This window comes from Triturus cristatus, chromosome 3_2 (assembly GCF_964204655.1).
Source record: "Triturus cristatus chromosome 3_2, aTriCri1.1, whole genome shotgun sequence".
Classification (NCBI taxonomy): domain Eukaryota; kingdom Metazoa; phylum Chordata; class Amphibia; order Caudata; family Salamandridae; genus Triturus; species Triturus cristatus.
In genome coordinates, this window is record NC_140584.1 from 849,172,266 (window position 1) to 849,192,266 (window position 20,001).

Genomic DNA, 20,001 nt, shown 5'->3' on the forward strand with positions numbered 1-20,001 from the left:
GAGACCAGTCGACCCTAGCCCTGAAGAAGTTGCCGCCAAATTTAATTGGGCAACGAAACATGTTGGTTTTAATGAGCAGCTACACAGCACAGAATAAAGCTTCACATAGCTAGTGTAGTGCTGCTCGGTTTTAATTGGAGTGACTTGGGTCCTGATCAGACTCAGTCCCCCCGCTGTTGGGTCGACATTTCCTCTTTTTTCTATACAATTAGACACGTCACTATATGAATTGTTTTCTAGACACTAGATATTAGGATTAGTATGAGGTTTCCAGCACTCCTTCCTTTTTCCCTTCCTTCCTTTTTTCTGTTTGGGCGGCAGTAGCCTATGATGATAACAGGAGGTAGTAGGCGAGTACCTGTCTACACAACCTCGTTGGGGCTGCTTCCGTGAGGCACTGCCGGCCTTTCACACCTTTTTTGCTTTGCATCTTTGGCTTTACTATTAACAGTACTTCACAGCACACTAGTGTAGGGAAACGCATAGACACATAGGAGCTTCCCTTCTCACAGGCTGTAATAACAGACACGGTCTGTGTATAATATTAGATTTCCACTTATGTGGCAGAAACACAAGAGGTTTTGAGTGAGATAGGCACATCAAGTATTGGGTACCTAGAGTAAAAATAAATATAAAAATATTAACTTCTTTCCCGGGGTAGGTCTCGTTTTGTTATAGGTTCCAGATTTGTAACTGTATTGATGTTTCTATTCAGGATCATAACTGCAAAGGCATTCAAAGAGTTTTAATGACTTCTTCACTTTCAAACACTGGGACGAGAACAAACAAACAGTCAGCTTCAGCCTGCATTACTGAATTGGTTTCATTGAGCCACGATGTTGAAGGGGAGCTAGGTAACTTAATATCTGTAGAGTCCACGTTACTTGGTGCTGTGTTTTAGTATAGTGCGAACGCTGGGTCGGTAGTTCTATGTCAAGGGTTTCCCAAAGAGGAGGATACCTATGGAGCGAGCGACGGAGTTGTCCTTGGCCAAAATCAAAGTAAATGACATGATGTTCCGGCCACATAAGATACAAATCAATAGGAAATTGAAAACCCAGCGCAAACAAATGACCTGCCTGATGCATATGGTCCAAAACATATTGGGTTAGACCAAGAGGCCAGAAGCCAAGTATAAGAACCAACATTAAAGTTGCCAACCACAAGAAAATTCAATGCATGCAGAAAATTGTGATGTAAGGCGTTACTTACGTATTATCTGTACCCGAGTTTCTAAACCTACATTACCCTTCAAGACTAAGCCTTGCTGTTTGACTTCACCACCACCTAAAAGTAAAAGCCTAACAAAGAGATACTTGGCATTTTAGTAATCTTACAGCAGTAATGAACAAGTTACTTACCTTCGTTAACGATGTATCTGGTAGAGACACTATCTAGCCGCAGATTCCTTAACTTAGAATATCCCCCAGTCGTCAGACTGGATACGGAAAATCTTTTTCCCCAGCAGTACCTCTGCAAGCCGGGGGCAGCGTCACCCGGCTCCGTCCTGACGTCGTCCACAGAAGTGACGTGCGGACGTCAGTTTTCCTGTGTGAAACATTTCCGCGCCACAACGCGGAGCCACTACAAAAACTGTGAGAGTATAGGAAAAGTGTGCCACAAAAGAAAAAATCTGTGAAACAATAACAATAAGACATCATAGAATGATGAGAAACCTCACCATGTGAAAAGAGTATTCAACACTTGAAGGGACCATGGTGAAAGAGTACTCAATACTTGAAGGGACTGGAGGGAGCGAACAAAGCACCCGCCACTAGAAACAGTCTCGCCCAAGCGAAGAGCCGTGCCCCTTCGAAGAGGCAATGGCATTGGAAATGAATGGCATGACAAACGAAGGACAGTTCGCAACCACAGGATGGAACTGTATGAAAGACAGTCTGCAACCACAGGACGTAACTGTAAAGGACAACAAGACTGGAACAACATGTCTCAAGGCGAGTGACCAAAAGTGAACCTCCACCACACTCCCCACAATGATCTATTAACTGTAGCATAGGCAAATAAAACCTCAACCAAGTCGACTGCAGCATAGACAAGGAGACCCCAAGGTAATGGGGAGAAACAGGCGGAGGGAGTGTGGAAGAGCATGAGAATCGCCACGCCAGAGAACCAGGGCGGACAACACACCCTGCCCCAGAGGCAGGTGAATCAGAGTACGCCTCAAGAAGACCAAGACCACCTGTAAGGAGGCAAGTGTCAGAACCCCACCTGGAAGGCCCTCGCAGAAAGGGGAGGATGGGTGGGCGTTAAGGAATCTGCGGCGAGACTGTCTCTACCAGATACATCGTTCCGGAAGGTAAATAACTCGTTCATCTGACATCTAGCCGCAGATTCCTTAACTTAGAATAGATACCAAAGCCATACCCCATTGGAGGTGGGTCTGCGACTGAAAACCCACCAAGTTCCAAAGAGAACTAAGCCATCAATAACATTGACCAAAACACGGTGGTGACAGCAAATGCCAGCACGGCTGACACCACACCAATGTAGCTCCGCAGGGGAGCTATAAAAAAAGGGGAGGCAAAGGCACCACAACCCTGCAGAGGACATACAAGACGTCACTCGTCCAGGCTGGAACAAAAGGAAGACACAGAACCAACAAGGTCAGTGCATAATGGAAAAAAGTGTATAAACTTCTGCCAAAAAAGAAGTTCAACTGAGCACCAAATCCCATGGCTCCGCAATAGACAGTCCCAGAGAAGGGACAAGACAAAGCATACAAAGTAAGCAGACATCACAGAGGATGCCAAGAAAGGAAGGTGAGGGAACGTCACCATGCCTAGATATGAAGAACCGTGACTACCAGGAGAAACGTGTATGTGGATGACAGGATACACACACAAGGAGACAGTGTGTACGATGAGAACTACACCACACCTATGCAAAAGCCCAAGACTTGAAGCATCGTGTAGTCAAGCCGCTAACCATACCCAGAGGTACCAACATTGAAGGAAAAAGCCGGGGAGAGTGAGAGAGAGTGAGTGAGAGAGTCAGTGAGAGAGAGGGAGAGAGTGATATAGATATATATATATATATCTGGGGTAAAGATCCCCAATACTAGGGCAAGTGAAAACCTAGTAAGCGTGCACTCTCACTGTGGATAAGATCAAGACATATATCTATATTCACTTAAAAAAACATAGGTTTCAGGCACGTTATAGTTAGGCATTAGCATTTAAAAAACCTTAGAAATTAACAGAAAAAAACATAGGTTTCAGGGGTGTTATAGTTAGCTGGACATTTCACTCGTACAAAACCATAGAGATTCCTCCGTTATAGTTAGTTCAGCTAACTATAACTCGCGCCCCCGCAATGCACTGCTGATGACGTCACATATTACATCACTCATGACATGGTCAGTGACATCACTGATGACATCTCAAATGACATCACTGATTACATCATCCAGTGTCTGTGTGTTTCTGTAAAGTTTAAATATGTTTATTATATATAGGGAAAGGCATATTGAAGAATGAGTGGGTGTATAAGTGTGTGAATGAATGATTTTGTAGGTGCGTGACTGACTAAGTGAGTGATTAAACGTATCTTACTGAATGCATGGGTTAGTGACTAAACTGTGAATGTCTGTATCCGTCTGTCTGTTGGTGTGTAAGCGGCTGCATGGGTTTGCAAATAGCTACATGAGTGTCTATATGGGTTATAGATTGGTTGTCTGAGTAACTGTATGGGTGCCTGAGTGTTTGTGTGGGTGGGGTGTTTGTGACTGTGCATAGATGTGTGAGTGGGTGATTCACTGGGTGCATGGTTTCAAGAGTGCATCTGTGATGGACTGTATGGGTGGGTGAGTGTGTGTATGGTTGTGTTAGTGAGTGAATGTATATTTCAGTGGTACATGTGTGAGTAGCTACATATGTGAAAGGCAGTATATATGTGTGTTGGAGTACATAAATGGCTATAAGTGAGAGTGTGTGATTGTGAGAGTGGCTGTATGGATGAGTGTGTGCTTGTATCATTGATTGTATAAGAGCGTAAGAATGTGCTAGTATTTGTATGAGTAATTGAGCTGGTGTGTGTATAACTGTATAGGTGAGTAAATGGCAGTGTGATTATTTGCATGACTGAGTAGGTGTGTGAGCACCTCTATGGATGAGTGGCGTTGTGTGAGTGTCTATATAGGTGTATGCGTGCATATGATAGTCCTGTACTGAGTGACCATAAGTATGAATGACTGTACGGGTGAGTGAGTGGATGGGTGTGTAGACCTAAAAGTCAGTGAGTGGGTATGTAGTTATTGGTGTTGGAGTGTCTATGGTTTTGAGAATGGCAGTCTGTAATTTAGAGTGGGTGTATCAAAGGTTATATTAGGGTGTGAGAAGATGCATCAAGTTATCACATGGATGATGTCATCAGTGATGTAATTTGAGATGTCATTAGTGATGTCACTGACCATGTCATGAGTGATGTAATATGTGACGTCATCAGCAGTGCATTGCGAGGGCGTGAGTTGTAGTTAGCTGAACTAACATATAACGGAGGAATTTCTATGGTTTTGTACGAGTGAAATGTCCAGCTAACTATAACACCCCTGAAACCTATGGTTTTTTCTGTGAATTTTTAAGGTTTTTTAAATGCTAATTCCTAAATATAACGTGTCTGAAACCTATGGTTTTTTTAAGTGAATTTCAAAGGTTTTTTTAAATTCTAATTTCTAACTTTAACGTAACTAAAACCTATGGTTTTTTAAGTGAATTTTAAAGCTTTTTTTAAAATGCTAGTTTCTAACTCTGCCTACAGAGGTAGGACATGTGAAGAAAGAAGAAAAAACACACAGAAAGAAGAAAACGAAATGCAGAAAGAAGCCACAGAAGTCCTCAAAGATGAAGAAAAGTGCAGGAAGAAGGAAGACGTGCAGAAAGAACAAACAGAGGAGCAGAAAGTCTTTATTCAAAATCATCCTGTACCTCTGACTAACCAGTCCTAGAGCCAGTGCTATGCTAAAATACACTTAGATTACAGTTAAAACACCTACTTACACTAGGGAACACTATGCGTTGGGGTACCCCTGTTATTAGCATGACCTACTCTGTAAGCCCCTAGTATATAATAGGGCAGGGGTATTAAAACTACCTCTTAAAACGCGCCACAGGGCACGTTTGCACACTGGTGAAGGGAGGGGGGGGGGGGGGGCTGAGCTAACGTGTGCAAACACGCCCTATGGCCATTTTAATTTGGGGCATAAAGTCCCCTTGAACCCTTGAATCCTGAGTGTCCCTTGGGTACAACTAGCCCATCAGGTATCTCTAGTTAGCACCACAGAGCTGCGTTGCAGAGAAAATGGGCACGGCCTGGACCACCTCTCTGCAACGCAGCACAGTGGCACTTACTGGAAGCACCTGGTGGGCTAGTTGGCCCCCATGGGCCCTCGGGAGTAAAGGGGAATTATTTCTCCAACTTAAAACGCGCCATAGGGCATGTTTGCACACGTCACCTCAGGCCCCGTCCCCTCCCTTCCCCACTGTGTAAACACGCCCTGTGGCCGTTTTAAGTTGGTAGATTAACTTCCCTTGAATCCTGAGGGTCTCTAGGGGCAAATTAGCTCACTAGGTACGTCCAGTAAGCACCATTGCAGAGAGGTGTAAAAAGGGGCACAGCCTGCACCACCTCTCTGCAACGCAGCGCAGTGGCACTTACTGGAAGCACCTGGTGGGCTAGTTGGCCCCCAGGGTCCCTTAGGATTGAAGGGCAATTATTTCCCCAACTTAAAACGCGCCACAGGGCGTGTTTGCACACGTCACCTCAGGCCCGTCCCCTCCCTTCACCACTGTGCAAACCCGCCCTGTGGCCGTTCTAAGTTGAGAGATTAAGTCCCCTTGAATCCTAAGGCTCCCTAGGGTCAAACTAGCCCACTAGGTACCTCCAGTAAGCGCCACAGAGCTGCGTTCCATTCAGGTGTAAAAACAGGCGTGGCCTCTGAACACTTGTCTGCAACGCAGCAACCCTGGCGCATACTGGAGATACCTGATGGGCTAGTTGGCCCTCAGGGACCCTCAGTATTAAAACAGAGTTAATCCCCCAACTTAAAACGCGCCACGGGGCGCGTTTGCACAGTGGTGAAGGAAGGAGGCATAGCCTGAAGTGACATGTCTGCAAACACACCCTGTGGCGCGGTTTAAGTTGGGGAATTAATTCCTCCTCAATCCTGAGGGTCCCTGGGGGCCATCTAGCCAACCAGGTACCTCCAGTATGCGCTAGAGAGCTGCCTTGCAGAGAGGTGTTCAGAGGCCACACCCCTTTTTTACAACACTCTGCAACGCAGCTTCGTGGCACTTACTGGAGGCACCTGGTGGGCTAGTTGGCCCCCAGGGACCCTCCGGATTGAAGAGAAATTAATTGCTGAACTTAAAACGCGCCACAGGGCGTGTTTGCACACATCACCTCAGGCCCCGCCCCCTCCCTTCACCACTGTGCAAACGCGCCCCGTGGTGCGTTTTAAGTTGGGGGATTACCCCCTTGAATCCTGAGGGTCCCTGGGGTGCAACTACAACATCAGCTACCTCCATTAAGCGCCACAGAGCTGCGTTGCAGAGAGGTGTAAAAAGGGGTGTGGCCTCAGAACACCTCTCTGCAACGCAGCCCCCTGGCGCATACTGGAGGTTCCTGGTGGGCTAGTTGGCCCCCAGGGACCCCCAGTATTCAAGGGGAATTCGTTCCCCATCCGCAAACGCGCCAGGGGTCGCGTTCGCAGAGTGCTGAAACGAGGGGGCGGGGTCTCCGGCGCGATGCCGGTATTTATTAATTTTTTTTAAAGAAGGTGGTCTGCGTAGCCCCCCTTTTACTCATTTTTTGGCCCCGGGGACCCCATCCCCCGGGGCATGACCTTTTTATTTCTTTCAATTGTTTTTGGGAGGGGGGCTGTGTTGCCCCCCTCCTCTGGCCACTAAAGGCCCCCGGGGCCAGCCTTTCACATTTTTTTTTTGGGTGGGGGTGGGCAGGAGGGGGGCCGTGTCGCCCCCCTCCCGGGCCACTAAAAGAGCTGTGGGGGGGTCCCCAATCTCCCCACGCTCCCGCCGGCTCCCCGCCTCCACATTGCTTTTCAACATGGGGAGCTGCTAACATGCAGCTCCCCGTGTGGAAAAGCAATTTGGTTTGAATTTTGAAAGAGAGCAGGTTTCCCTGCTCTCTCTTTCAAAATTCAATCCAAGTTTGCTATGGCAGGGCAAGAGCCGCGAGGCTCCCGCCCTGCCATAGCACACAGCAGTGTCCCAGGGGTGGGCACCCCGGGACACTGCAGGAGCCGGCCTGGCCCCCCCCACACAGGGTATTTTTTTTTTTTAAATACACCAGCCCCGGGGGGTGGCGGTCCCCAGGGCTGCGGGGGGTCCGTGAGCCTCCCCGCAAATATTTTCACAAAGCCCCAGGGGGTGGTGGTCCCCGGTGTAGGAGAGTAGGGTCTGCAATCCTATGATCACCCAGATTTTTTGCTTTTGCTTCATTGGTTTACGACTTTCTCCGGCTGTGGGCCTGCCAATCAGACCCACAGCCTAGCTGTTCTCTCTCGAAATTAACACACATGTACGTTAGGTGCATCCACTAATTGGAACTGGGCCACCTTGTCAGTCCCTGTCTCAGCATACCACAGGTATCCAGGGCCTCGGTGTACCCAGGGCCTACCCGGGGCTGAAGCATGTATTATGCCACCCCTGGAATGGCCGCCCAAATCTGACACAACTGGCTGCACGACAGCTGGGGCCACGTGGTGTAATCACCCGTTGCTGTAGGTGTAGTATTCCTACACCTAAACCCTAAAAATGGACACATGGATTCCTATCAGTCACTCCTATAGCAGGCCTTATCAATCCTGAAGGCAGAGTGCAGGGAATCATGTGGGGCGGTGCTCTGGCGCGAGCTGAGCCCGTCGACGGCTTGCGGAACCAAGTCCTAATAGCCGTTCCATGGTGACGCGGGCCAACTACTTTTAATGCATTATAATCTTTGCGGTTATTTGCTAACTTTGGCATCACATCACCTACACATGTCGAGTAAGGTGTCATACGAATGGGAATACGAACCCCTCGCCAGTCCTGGTGACGGGGTTAGCATTCCCCCCTTTTAGAGGGACACGACATGGAAGTAACCTTGAACCCCGGTTAAAGTTGACTCAAGCCTCAGCATCACAAAATGGATGCTGCCACCAGACACAAGTCTGACCTCCTGCTGCTGGGGGACCTTCCAGCAAGGGGAGCTTGGACAAAGGGTTTCCTGTCGAGGGCGGTGTTAGCACCATCCCAGACAGGGTTTGTGTATCCCAGGTAGGCAGGGCTGAAAGGAAGGTGATTGCCAGTGGCACCCCGGTGCTCACTGTGCATAGCCCGGCTCAAACCAGTTTCGGGGGCACACCAGCCCCTGAGCTGGCGCGAAGCCGGACAAAGGTTAGGGGTGTAACCACCCCCCTCCTGGCTCCACCCATAGGTAGAACCTAGTCACGGGCCAACCCCCTTTTCTTAGAATAAAGGTAGGAGCGAGTCCCCTTCCCAAATTGGATAATCAGATAATCGGATAACTCCGAATCACGAACTACTTTCCACGAAAGGAACTCTTGACTATTTCTGAAGACTCTCCCTTGTGGCTAAGGAGTAGCCACCCTGCACCAGCAGGCACCATCTAAGCGCTTGCGGTTTGCTGTAAGTCTCTCCTACGGATCAAGACTGCCCAGCTCGACGCGACCCGAGTTCCCTGCCATCTCTGACCTTTTACCTCCCTCATCAGCTCAGCTGAGAGTCGTAGGTGTGACGAGACCTGCGGGACCGGCTATCTTCAGAACCTGCACGACGCTTATCTAGCACGCCCACCGAGGGACCCTCGAGTGAGTGCACCTAGGGTTTGAGAAGCCCTAACCCTGAGCAGCTCCAGCATCGAAGTCTGCCTCCCCAGCATCCCCGAGATCTGCGTGGGGGCCCTTCCGCTCCTTGTTGCTCACCGCGTTGTTCGACCACTTGCCGACCGGCTTGTGGCCCTCTTCACGACGCACCACGATTGTTTCATCACTAGTCTGGTTGCTCCAGACTGGCTCTTGCTCCCCTTCAACAGAGGAGTACCACGGACCCTCCTGGTCCACTCCCGACGCCATCTTGACTCCCCCGCTTGGGTGGCCACTGCCAAGATCCGCTGCCCCTTCCTGGGCCCAGCATCATCGACAGCAGACACCTTCGTGGGACAGCTCGCCCTCCATCCTGGTCGCCGCCGCGCCTCCTGGTCCGAGGAACAGCCGAGTCCGACGTCACCCACTCACCTGGTCGAGGTGACTTCAGCCGGTACCCTCCTGGTACCCACACGATCGTTGGCTAGCGGTTGAGAACTGAGTCCCCTCTGCTTTCAGGTTTTCCTTCACCACCGATCCAGGCTTGGATCGCTCTGAACATCGTCACTGGTCGCCTGCCAGCAACTTCTTCTTTCAGGCTCCTGAGACTACACGAGGACTCCCGACATCTTGACGAACTTCACGCAGCCGCAGCCTCCGGGCTAGGTAACTCGAGCATCTCGGTGCTCCATCGCAGGTTCGCTCTACAAGTGTCCAGTTCCTTTTTCGTTTAGTCCCACTGATCGGATCACTCCGGAATCAGTATCTCCAGACTCTAACCATTCGCATTTCACTGTTAGTGTAGATGGTTTCTCGTGCCCCTCGGGCATTTGTGTAAATTGTGCAACTGAAGTATTTTCCTAAGAGTTTTGTAGTGTGCTTAGCTCCCTGACTCATAAAGAGCCAGGGTAGTCTTGTTATAAATAAATATCCTTTATTTTCATAACTTGTGTGGTGTCCTTTCACTTGGTGTTCAAGGGGTATATGTGATGGTAAACAGCTGGCTTAACACGCCCTCTAGAGTTTAGCCTAAAGACTGCTCGTATCCACGCTACTAGGATAGCTGGTCTAAAAGGTTGACTTACAACCAATCATCAATAAGGGTCGTTTGGAATGATACACAGTGATCACTAGAATAGTGAGCACTACATATCAGGCCAACTTCTCACACCCGGGGCTTGGGGGGGCCTTTGAGCCCCCCACCCATTCATTTTTAAAGCCCCCCCAACCCAATAGTAGCATAGCGTCATAGAGATTTGCCCTTTGATAGTGTCACTTTGTTCGACAGGCATTCTGACTCGGCGGTTCAATGTCTCATGTCTGATTTTCCATGAGCTCCATGGTTTATAGTCCTTTTTGTGGACTTTGCCTTTTGGTTGCAGTATTGTCGCTGCTTTTTCTAGTGCTCTGCACTTCCCCTCACCAGGAATGAATCAGAATAGAACGTAGCCAGGATAGGGGCACAAGGACTCCGCCGGCACCCTGTGACAGCGAACATATCTTGTGTGGATACAAACACAGAGAAACTGTTCCAGAACGTAACAGAACAACACGGCCCTAAGGGGCACGTGCCAACAGGCAGAAAGAGCACAGCGAAACTGAAAGAACAGGCCGTGGAGAGCCAGGCAATAGCCGACACTATCAAAGGGTAAATCTCTATGACGCTCCTGGACATTGGCAGGGAAACAGCCATCGCGTAGCCAGGCATGTTGATGTAGAGCAACCGAACGGGCCATAGCTCGACCCACCAAATCAGTGGTGTCCATAGCCGACCGAATGGAAAATTGCGCCATTTCCCAGCCATCAATCAACTGATTCAGGTCACTTCGAGGACCCACCGGAAGAGAAGGGAGGAGGCGCTCGACCGAATCCCAAAGGGCAGAAGTAGCCCGTGCAAACATGCAAGACGTGTTCAGTGATCACATGGCGGCCACATGACTCTAACCACCGAGACTCCCAAGTGGGAGGGAGTAACGGAGGAGGGGCAGAAGACGAGACTGAAGCTGCCTGAATCACCAGACCTTGAGCCCTAGGATGGAGGGACAAAGACAGGGTCCTCTGGAGCAGGGCGATGTCGATGTGCAATAGCACAACCCACCCAGACCACCCGAACAGGGCCTCAGCCAAGTCCCCAGAAGAAAGTCGTATAGCGACTCGCAAAATAAAAAAGGGCTCACTTCCACAGGACCCTGGTGTAATAAACACAGCAAGGGATCAGAGGGCAGAGAGACTAAGGGTGGCTGCACTTGTAAAATGTCCGCAGCCCTGCGAACGGCCCTAGCAAAAGCCGCACTAGCTAATCTGGCCATTCGAGGTGGCAACAACAGTTTATCCGTAGGGGACGACATGAGGCTAAGCCTACCACCAAAACATGGTGGCTCTACAGCCAGAGGACACCCAAGGCCCCGCCAGTGCATGGGGTCCTAACCGAGGGACCGCAAAACAACTCTGGGGTTGGCGAACCCATAGCGGCCTCCTCAGTTGTAGCCTCCATATCCTCCACCAACTGATAAATCGCCTGGGATGGCACCGGCGTCGATCGGCACCGGCGTCGATCGGCACCGTCTCGACGTTGATGACTCCCGAAGGAACCTCGTCCGTCCGGCGTCTAAGTGACCTCCACTGAGATGGGAACCTGCGCAGAGGAATGGAGTTGACTCGGAGTCAAGACCTGCGCTGCAGCCTCAGCTGGCGTCGACGCAGGGAGCCTCACAGGGCTGTGCGAAGACGACATGTAGGGCTTGGACGCGGGAGCAGGATGCCCCTCCGGGCCATGCCCTGACGTAACAGTGACTCCGGAACCGGAGTCAGGGTACTCGACCGGTGCCGAGGGCTAACATGCTGGCAAAATCCCGATCAGACCCCATAGAGGGGGTAGGGGTTCTGAAGGCACACCAGGGAGAGGGGGTGACCCAAAGATGGTTAGCAAGGTCAGAGAATCGGCCTCCATCTGGGCCCTAGTCGCCCCAGCCCCAGGAAACGGTGGGTAAGTGGGGGTTGACTCCTGAGGGCCCGTGTTCAGTGGAGAACGGGAGCAGCGGGCCCGACGTCGCGTGAGGTCGGCGACCTCTGTGACTTCTTTTTCTTGTGCTTACCTGCGGCAGGAGAGCGACGTCTGTGGGCCCGACTCCGTGACCTGTCTCGAACCAAACCCCAGCACGAGGAGGAGACCGGTGACGTGAGAGCTCCGAACGGGACATCCGGGCGGACAGCAACTTCATGCGCTGTTCCCGCAAGGACTTCAGCTTCAGCCGCCAGCAGGCGTCGCACTCCTCGGAGTTGTGGTGCTCGCCCACGCACCACATCCAGATCACGTGTGAATCCGTCGCCGACATCTGCCGCGTACAGAATTCACACGCCTTGAAGCCCGAAGGCATCACACACTGTTCCCGGACGCCAAAAGGCATCGAGAAGACCTAAAGAACAAAAAACAGGCCAGAGGTAACCGCATCTCCGGATCCGCGTTGGGACGCGAAAAGAAGATAACTGATGTCAGCATGCTCAGTGGGATACCTATATGGCTCCATTAACATCACTTCCAGGGACGACGTCAGGACGTAGCCAGGCGACACTGGCCCCCGGCGTGCAGAGGTACCGCTGGGGAAAAAGATTTTCCGAATCCATTCTGATGCCTGGGGGATATTCTAAGTTAAGGAATCTGCAGTTAGATGTCTCTATCAGATTGGTTCTACAGGTAACAGATAATGCTCATTACCTGGATTGTCCACTTGCCTTCACATTCCCTTGGACCAGAAGAGCTGGCCATTCACTCGCCCACTCCTCTGGTATGGAGAACAGTAACTGCAGTGCAACTTGGTTTTGGAGCACACATTAGAAGCAAAAAAAATCTACAGACATGCCGCTAATTCAATAAATATGACATTTATTTAATGAATTTACACATACATCTCATTCATTTGCATATAAAATAATCTGCCCAGTATCTGATTTGGGTAGAGTGACTTTCAGATAAAGCATACTATATCAAGTTTTTGAGGGTGCAAAACTAACAATGGGTCAACAGTAAAATTATATGAATCAGTCTTAAAATCACAGCGTTCTGCAGGGTGCTCCAGATCTAGTCAAATCATTGTCACTATTGATGAGGATTTTAGAGAAGAATCCAAGAAGATGAGAACTCTCATTCAGCTGGCTCAAAATAACATGCTCTATCCCAGGTATTCAATCAGTTCTTTTAGCACCTCACAGCCGGTCACTACGTCTGGGATTGACAGGAGAGTCTAGGGGGAAAGCAAGAAGAAGAACATATTACTCTGTATATCTGTAGACACCACCAGTGCCAAAGTGGATGGTGAAGCAAGGCCTCCATATTACTGGCTAATGGGTCTGTGAAAGCACATAACAGCCTAGAAAAAGAAATTACTTAGCTGCTATTCTTCATCCCAGAATGCCGTACTTCAACCTGGTTTCCGTCCTTTTGGAACACCAGGTTAATAGGAACATGGAAATAGACTAAACTTGAAAAGGATATAGCATGCTGGCTTAGGAGCTTATTGTGACATCACAGTGCTCTAGAGTAGCAGCCACTTACAACTCCTTCATCTCTATTTATCCCATGCCCTTCACTTTTAACCGCAAGGTTACTATTATATGTCAGAGAGAATAAACAAAAAACAAATTACCAGAGGTGGGTAGACTTAGTAGATACTAGTTGGGACAAGAAGCTTGGGGAGTCAATAATAACAAAGTAATGCATCACATTATTGTATGTGGTATAAATGAGGTTGACTGGTCATTTCATTCATTTTAACAGCAGCGGCTCATCCGTTAAGCCCTACTAGGTCTCTGAGCAGTGCTAGACGGAGAAATAAAAATTAAAATAAAAAAATGTTTATTTTTCAGCACTGAGCCGGGGCGAAGCTGTGCTTTCCTGACAGACAGCAGCAGCCAGCAGGGAAGAGGAGTGGTGGGCACCATAAGCGTGCATGCGGTTTGGTCAGCCATCTTAGGATGGCCAAACCGTCATGCACACTTACCATTTCTCTACTCGGCTGTGTTGCACAGCCGATTGGAGTTTAGTCCCAGGCACTGTCTGTGCAGCAAACTAGGCTGCTCAGATCAATCACAACGCTGCTGTCATTCTGGTAATACTATTGACTGCAGCGTTGTGATTGGCTTAGGAGAGTCTGTTTGCTGCCGGGAGTTTAGAACAGAAGAGGACGAAGGAGTAGTTTCTTTTCTGTAACTCCAGTTCTGTAGTAGGGGTATCTCTGTTATAGTCATAATCTAGTGAATAGTCCCGCCCATGTGCGTGGACCCCGGAGCAATAAAAAATAATCTCTAAAGGTGACAAATCATGCAGACCTGCCTGTCCAGCTTTTCTCCACATAGGAAAAAACCCTGTCTCTACCAGCAAAAGCCTCTGGAATGATAGATAGGAAGGAGTGGACAGACAAGCCCCATAGGCTGCCATTATGTGGCTTATAACAGGATACTGTGCCTTTAAGAAAACTTTCCAGATTTCCAGAACTTTCCCCAGTATCCCAGAATGCCCAGCAGGTCCCATTTACTTTCAGTTCTTTTTGAAGGCGTAGCACGCCAGACCTGTAGCATTCTTCATATGAATAATAATCTCTCCACCGGGGAGGAGGGCGGGCGCTTATGACTATAACAGAGATACCCCTACTACAGAACTGGAGTTACAGAAAAGAAACTACTCCTTCTGTAGTAGGGGATCTCTGTGTATAGTCATAATCTAGTGAATAGAATGGCAAGCCCATCCCCACACAACAACAGCGGTGGAGAACAACAAGACAAAACCACTACTGTGCGAACAAATTTCGCAGCGAAGCCTGCCCAACCTGAGCATCTGCCCTGGCATCCGAGTCCAGACAGTAATGCGCAGCAAAGGTATGGACCGACTTCCAAGTGGCCGCCTTGCAGATTTCCGCAATAGGAACATTACGCAGCAAAGCCGTCGTGGCAGCTTTGCCCCTGGTGGAATGAGCCTTAGGTTTACCCCCTAAGGTCTTATTAGCCTTTTGATAACACAATTGTATGCAGGACACAATCCACCGAGAAATGGACTGTTTAGAGGTCGCAAGACCAGTCCTGACCGATCCATAATTAACAAACAATTGGTCAGACCTACGAATATCCTTGGTCTTATCCAGATAAAATTTCAACACCCTCCGAACATCCAGGGAATGGAGAGACCTTTCCGCTGGCGAAGAGGGATTCTGAAAGAACGTAGGTAAAGTTATGGTCTGGTTGACATGAAAGTCAGAGATAACCTTAGGAAGAAATTTAGGGTGAGTACGCATCACAACCTTAGCAGCATGAAATACAGTATAAGGTTCTTGACAACATAATGCCTGAAGTTCACTCACCCTGCGGGCCGATGTAATAGCCACTAGGAACGCCGCCTTCCAGGATAGGTGCTGCAATGAAGCCTTGTGAATGGGTTCAAAAGGCTCCTTCATCAGTCTGGACAGCACCACATTCAAGTCCCAGGAAGGCAAGGGAAGTCTGACGGGAGGAAACACTTTCTTCAAGCCTTCCAAAAAATCCTTGACCACAGGGATCTGAAAGAAGGAAGTCTGTGAAGGGCATTTCCTGTAAGCAGTCAAAGCAGCCAGATGAACCTTAATGGAATGGAAATTAACGCCAGACTGCGCCAGATGTAAAAGGTACGGAAGGATGGCATCTTCCTTACATGTCGTCGGATCAAAGTTCTTGGACTTACACCAGATACAGAACCTCTTCCACTTGTAAGCATAGGATGTCCTAGTGGAAGGTTGTTTAGACTCCTTCAGTATGTCCATACAATCGTCTGGTAGATTCAGATGGCCATATTGCACTATTTCAGGAGCCATGCCGCCAAACTCAAAGACGAGAGGTTGGGGTGCACCATCCGCCCCCCGAACTTCGTGAGAAGGTCCGGCCTGCACGGCAACCGCATGTGAGGAAGGAGAGACCGGTGAAGTAGGTCCGTGAACCACCACTGCCTGGGCCACTCCGGGGCGATCAAGATCAACCGCGCCCTGGACTGGGACAGCTTGATGAGCACTGCCGGAATCAGGGGAATGGGTGGAAAAGCGTACAGAAAGCTGTTCGACCAATCGATCCATAGCACATTCCCCAGCGTCCCCCGCTGGTAGTACCTGGATGCGAAGTCTCGTCATTTGCTGTTTTCGGCAGTGGCGAACAGATCTACGTCTGGAGTCCCCCACCTTGCGAAGACTTCTCCTAGTACTTCATCGTTTATGACCCATTCGTGGTTCTCCTGAATCAGCCTGCTCAAGACGTCCGCCTGAGCATTCTGCACCCCTGGCAGATGCGTGGCCGTAATCGTCAGTCCTCGGGCCAGCAGCCAGCGCCAGATCGCCTGCGCCTCCTGCGACAGAGTGCGTGATCTCGACCCCCCCTGCTTGTTGAGGTAATACATCGTGGTTGTATTGTCCGTCTGTATCAGCAGCGAGTTGGTCTGGAAGGACGGAAGGAAGGCCTTCAGTGCCAGGAAGACAGATCTGAGTTCCAGGAAATTGATGTGGTACGTCGATTCCAAAGGAGACCACTTTCCTTGAATCTGCAAGTCCCCGGAATGCGCTCCCCAGCCCTGGAGAGACGCATCCGTCACTACACTCGTCGTGGGAATGTCCTTGTGGAAGGGAACCCCCTTGAGGAGGTTTTCCGCCGAACACCACCACTTCAGAGACTGAAGAGCATGCAGCGACAGTCGTATCTTGTCGTCCCAAGAGCCTGTCCTCTGATCCCACTGATCCTCCAAGCACTCCTGCAGTGGTCTCATGTGTAGCCGTGCGTGAGGCGTGAGGAAGATACAGGAGGCCATCGATCCCAGTAGAGAAGACACCTTCCTCACTGTCGTCGATGGAGCAGTCCTGAGGTCCTGAGCCTTCCGAAGGAGTGATAACCGTCTCTCCTCCGAAGGAGACACGCTTGCTGACCGCGTATCGATGGAGGCTCCCAGGTACTGTATGCACTGGACCGGAGTCGGGACCGATTTGGACATGTTGACGTGTAACCCCAGCTTGTGCAAGAGAGCGCACGTCCATCGGAAGTGATCTTGCGCTTCCGAGAAGGATGAAGCCTTGATCAGCCAATCGTTGGCCGGGCCGGGCCCTTGGTAGTGGTAGTCGCCTGCTGGCCTCCTCTACCCCTCTGGCGTTTCTGGAAGGGCTTCCGGAACTGCCCGAACACCCGAACCGCCTCTGGAACGGGCGCTTCTTCTCGGCCTTCTCCAACCCGACGGCCGTCAGGGTTTCCCCCTCCGCCTTCATGCGGGCCATCTCATCATCCGCATGTTTTCCAAACAGGGTTTCCCCCGAGAAGGGCAGGTTGGCCACTCTGTGCTGCGCCTCTGGTTTGAGGGACGTCAGGCGCAGCCACGAATGCCGCCTCTGGTGGATGCCATGACAGTAGGCGTGGGCGGCCAACAAGGATGCATCCGCCGCCGCGCCGATCACCTGATTAGAAACCAGCATGCCTTCGCGCACTGTTTCCAAGAAGTCCTCCTTCCTGTCCCGGGGCAGCAGGTCCGCATACTGCTGCAGGGACTCCCACAGGGCCCGGTCGTAACGGCCCAACAAAGCCCCTGCACTCGCCGTCTTCATGGTGGTGGCGGCGGTCCCACACACCTTCCTGCCCGCAGAATCCAGCCAGCGGCTTTCTTTGTCAGGCGGGACCGTCGATGAAGGGGCGGTCGCATGTTGTTTCCTCGCCGCCGTCACGATGACCGAATCCGGCTTCGGGTCCACCCTCAAAAAGGTAGGGTCCGACTCCGGGGCCCTATACTTTTTCATGAGCCTGGAGGGGGCGGCCTTCGTCACCGCGGGAGTGAGGAACAGCTCCAACGCGGGTTCCACCAGTCCTGGTACAAGGGGCAGTAGAGGGCGAGACAGATGTTTCTTATGAAGTGTCTCGAATATCACGGACGTCGTGGGTGTTGGAACCGTCACCGTGATACCCAACTTTGCTGCCCCTCTCAACAGCACCTCTTGGAAAGAGACCAAATCGTCCACCGGAGACACCCTAGTACCCGGCGAGTCCGACCGCGTTGGGGAAAAATCTCTGGTCGAGGATCGCGTGTGCGACCTGGACCTGTGCCTCCTACGGCGTCGTCCTGAGTCCGACGATGACCGTCCATGGCTCCGTGATCTTCTCCTCCTGAGAGAGCGGGAGCGCGACCTCTTCGGCTTCGGTCTGCCCGCCGGTCTAGCCGGTCCCGGCGACCGCGGGCGTCGCGGCTTCGGAGTCCCCTGCGGCGGAGTCGGGTACCTCGGAAGGGAAACCGACCGCGGGGGAACCGCCGGCAGCCCCAATGGAGTGCCTGGTAACGACCGAGGTGGGGGCGGCGGAGGCAGTGGCCGCGGATGTGGAGGCGGTGGAGATGGTGGTGGCGGTGGTGTTGGCGGTGGTGGTGGAGGCGGAGGTGGTGGGGGAGGAGGCGGTGACGTAGGCATCCGAGGAGGCGTATACACAACAGAGTACACCGATCCCGATGACTCTCTCTTCCTCGATGTCGATCTTCGCCTCGACGTCGACCTTCGCCTCGACGTCGACCTTCGCCTCGACGGTGATCTTCGTCTCGACGGTGATCTTCGTCTCGACGGTGATCTTCGTCTCGACGGCGATCCGCGCCTCGACGGCGATCCGCGCCTCGACGGCGATCCGCGCCTCGACGGCGATCTTCTTGACCTCGAGCGTCTCGACGTCGAACTTCTCCTCGACGGCGAACGGCGATCTCCCCTCGACGGCGAGCGCCGACGCCGGGTCCGATCTCGACGCCGACTGCTGGACGTCGACGTCGCCGAAGATGCCGATGTAGTCGACGGCGGCCTGTTCAGGTCCCTCGACGTCGACGCCGCTTCTCCCCAGAGCCCTGGGGAGACGGCGAACAGATGGTAGTCATCCTCCTCGACGCCGCCGTCGACGCCCTCGACGTCGTCGGGGAGTGGGGACGCTTACTGGTCTTCCTGCCCCTGGGGAGCCCCCCAGAGGCCTCAGTATGGGCCAAATCAGCCCCTCCAGACCCACCTGGTGCCTTCAGCCTTCTCTCCTCCAGGACTTGAAGCCTGATTTTCATTTTGTCCCTCAAGGTCCTGGCTGAGAACGAGTGGCAGATATCACAGTCTTCAGGCACGTGGGACTGGGGAAGGCAACCTATACACACCTCGTGTGGATCTGTTTTAGCCTTTTTTCTACCACATTCCGGGCACTTGTCGAACAAGCCAGGCATGTTGACAGTACCAGCCACTAAGCACTTGAAAAAGTGACAAAAATTGACAAAAACTACAATAAACCCTTGAAAAGGGGAGAGCTCAATGCTCCAGGGTCCGGCTAGCAGGAGCCGGAAAAAAGAACTGAAAGTAAATGGGACCTGCTGGGCATTCTGGGATACTGGGGAAAGTTCTGGAAATCTGGAAAGTTTTCTTAAAGGCACAGTATCCTGTTCTAAGCCACATAATGGCAGCCTATGGGGCTTGTCTGTCCACTCCTTCCTCTCTATCATTCCAGAGGCTTTTGCTGGTAGAGGTAGGGTTTTTTCCTATGTGGAGAAAAGCTGGACAGGCAGTGCTGTTTGTGGATGTTGGTGGAATTCTAGTTGAAGTACTGGACAGTGTAGCCTGTGGGTATAGGCTGCATTATCTGTCTTTAAATTAAATTCTCTCTTAAAGGTGTATGCAGGTCTGCATGATTTGTCACCTTTAGAGATTATTTTTTATTGCTCCGGGGTCCACGCACATGGGCGGGACTATTCACTAGATTATGACTATAACAGAGATCCCCTACTACAGAAGGACAGTAAGTGATCTGTTCTTTTCAGCCCCCCAGCACCCCTGCCAATTCTGCTACCTAGCGGCCACAACTGCATTTCAAGTGATGGGGGAGTGCCATTAATGACTAGAGCATGACATGAGAATTAAGACCCCACCTCTGGCCGTAGCAGAAATCAGAAATATAGGGTTCATCATAGCTGCACACTGTCTGGAATTAAAAACCATTTTGTTTTAGTCTAACAAATCTTTTTTATTCCCTGAGGAGGATTACTGTAAGAAGAATATGTTTTTTGTATAGGACAGTAGGTCCACACAATAGTGTCAAAGCAGAGTTCTAGGAGGTTGAGTGCCAGAGTTTAAATTAACAAATTACTTACCTTCGGTAACGCTCTTTCTGGTGGA

At 50.9% G+C, this 20,001-nt stretch overlaps 1 protein-coding gene across 4 annotated transcripts in view; it reads right to left on the reverse strand.

The window, feature by feature from the left end:
* Positions 1–12,705: 12,705 nt before the first annotated feature.
* The window catches only part of SPAG5 (sperm associated antigen 5), a 577,046-nt gene continuing 569,750 nt past the window's right edge, over positions 12,706–20,001 (reverse strand). For all 4 annotated transcript variants that reach the window (XM_085649122.1, XM_085649121.1, XM_085649120.1 and 1 more), the window contains one exon: positions 12,706–13,080. In XM_085649122.1, the coding sequence (XP_085505248.1) occupies positions 13,009–13,080 (72 nt within the window). In that variant the 3' untranslated portion in view covers positions 12,706–13,008. The remainder of the gene's footprint in view (positions 13,081–20,001) is intronic.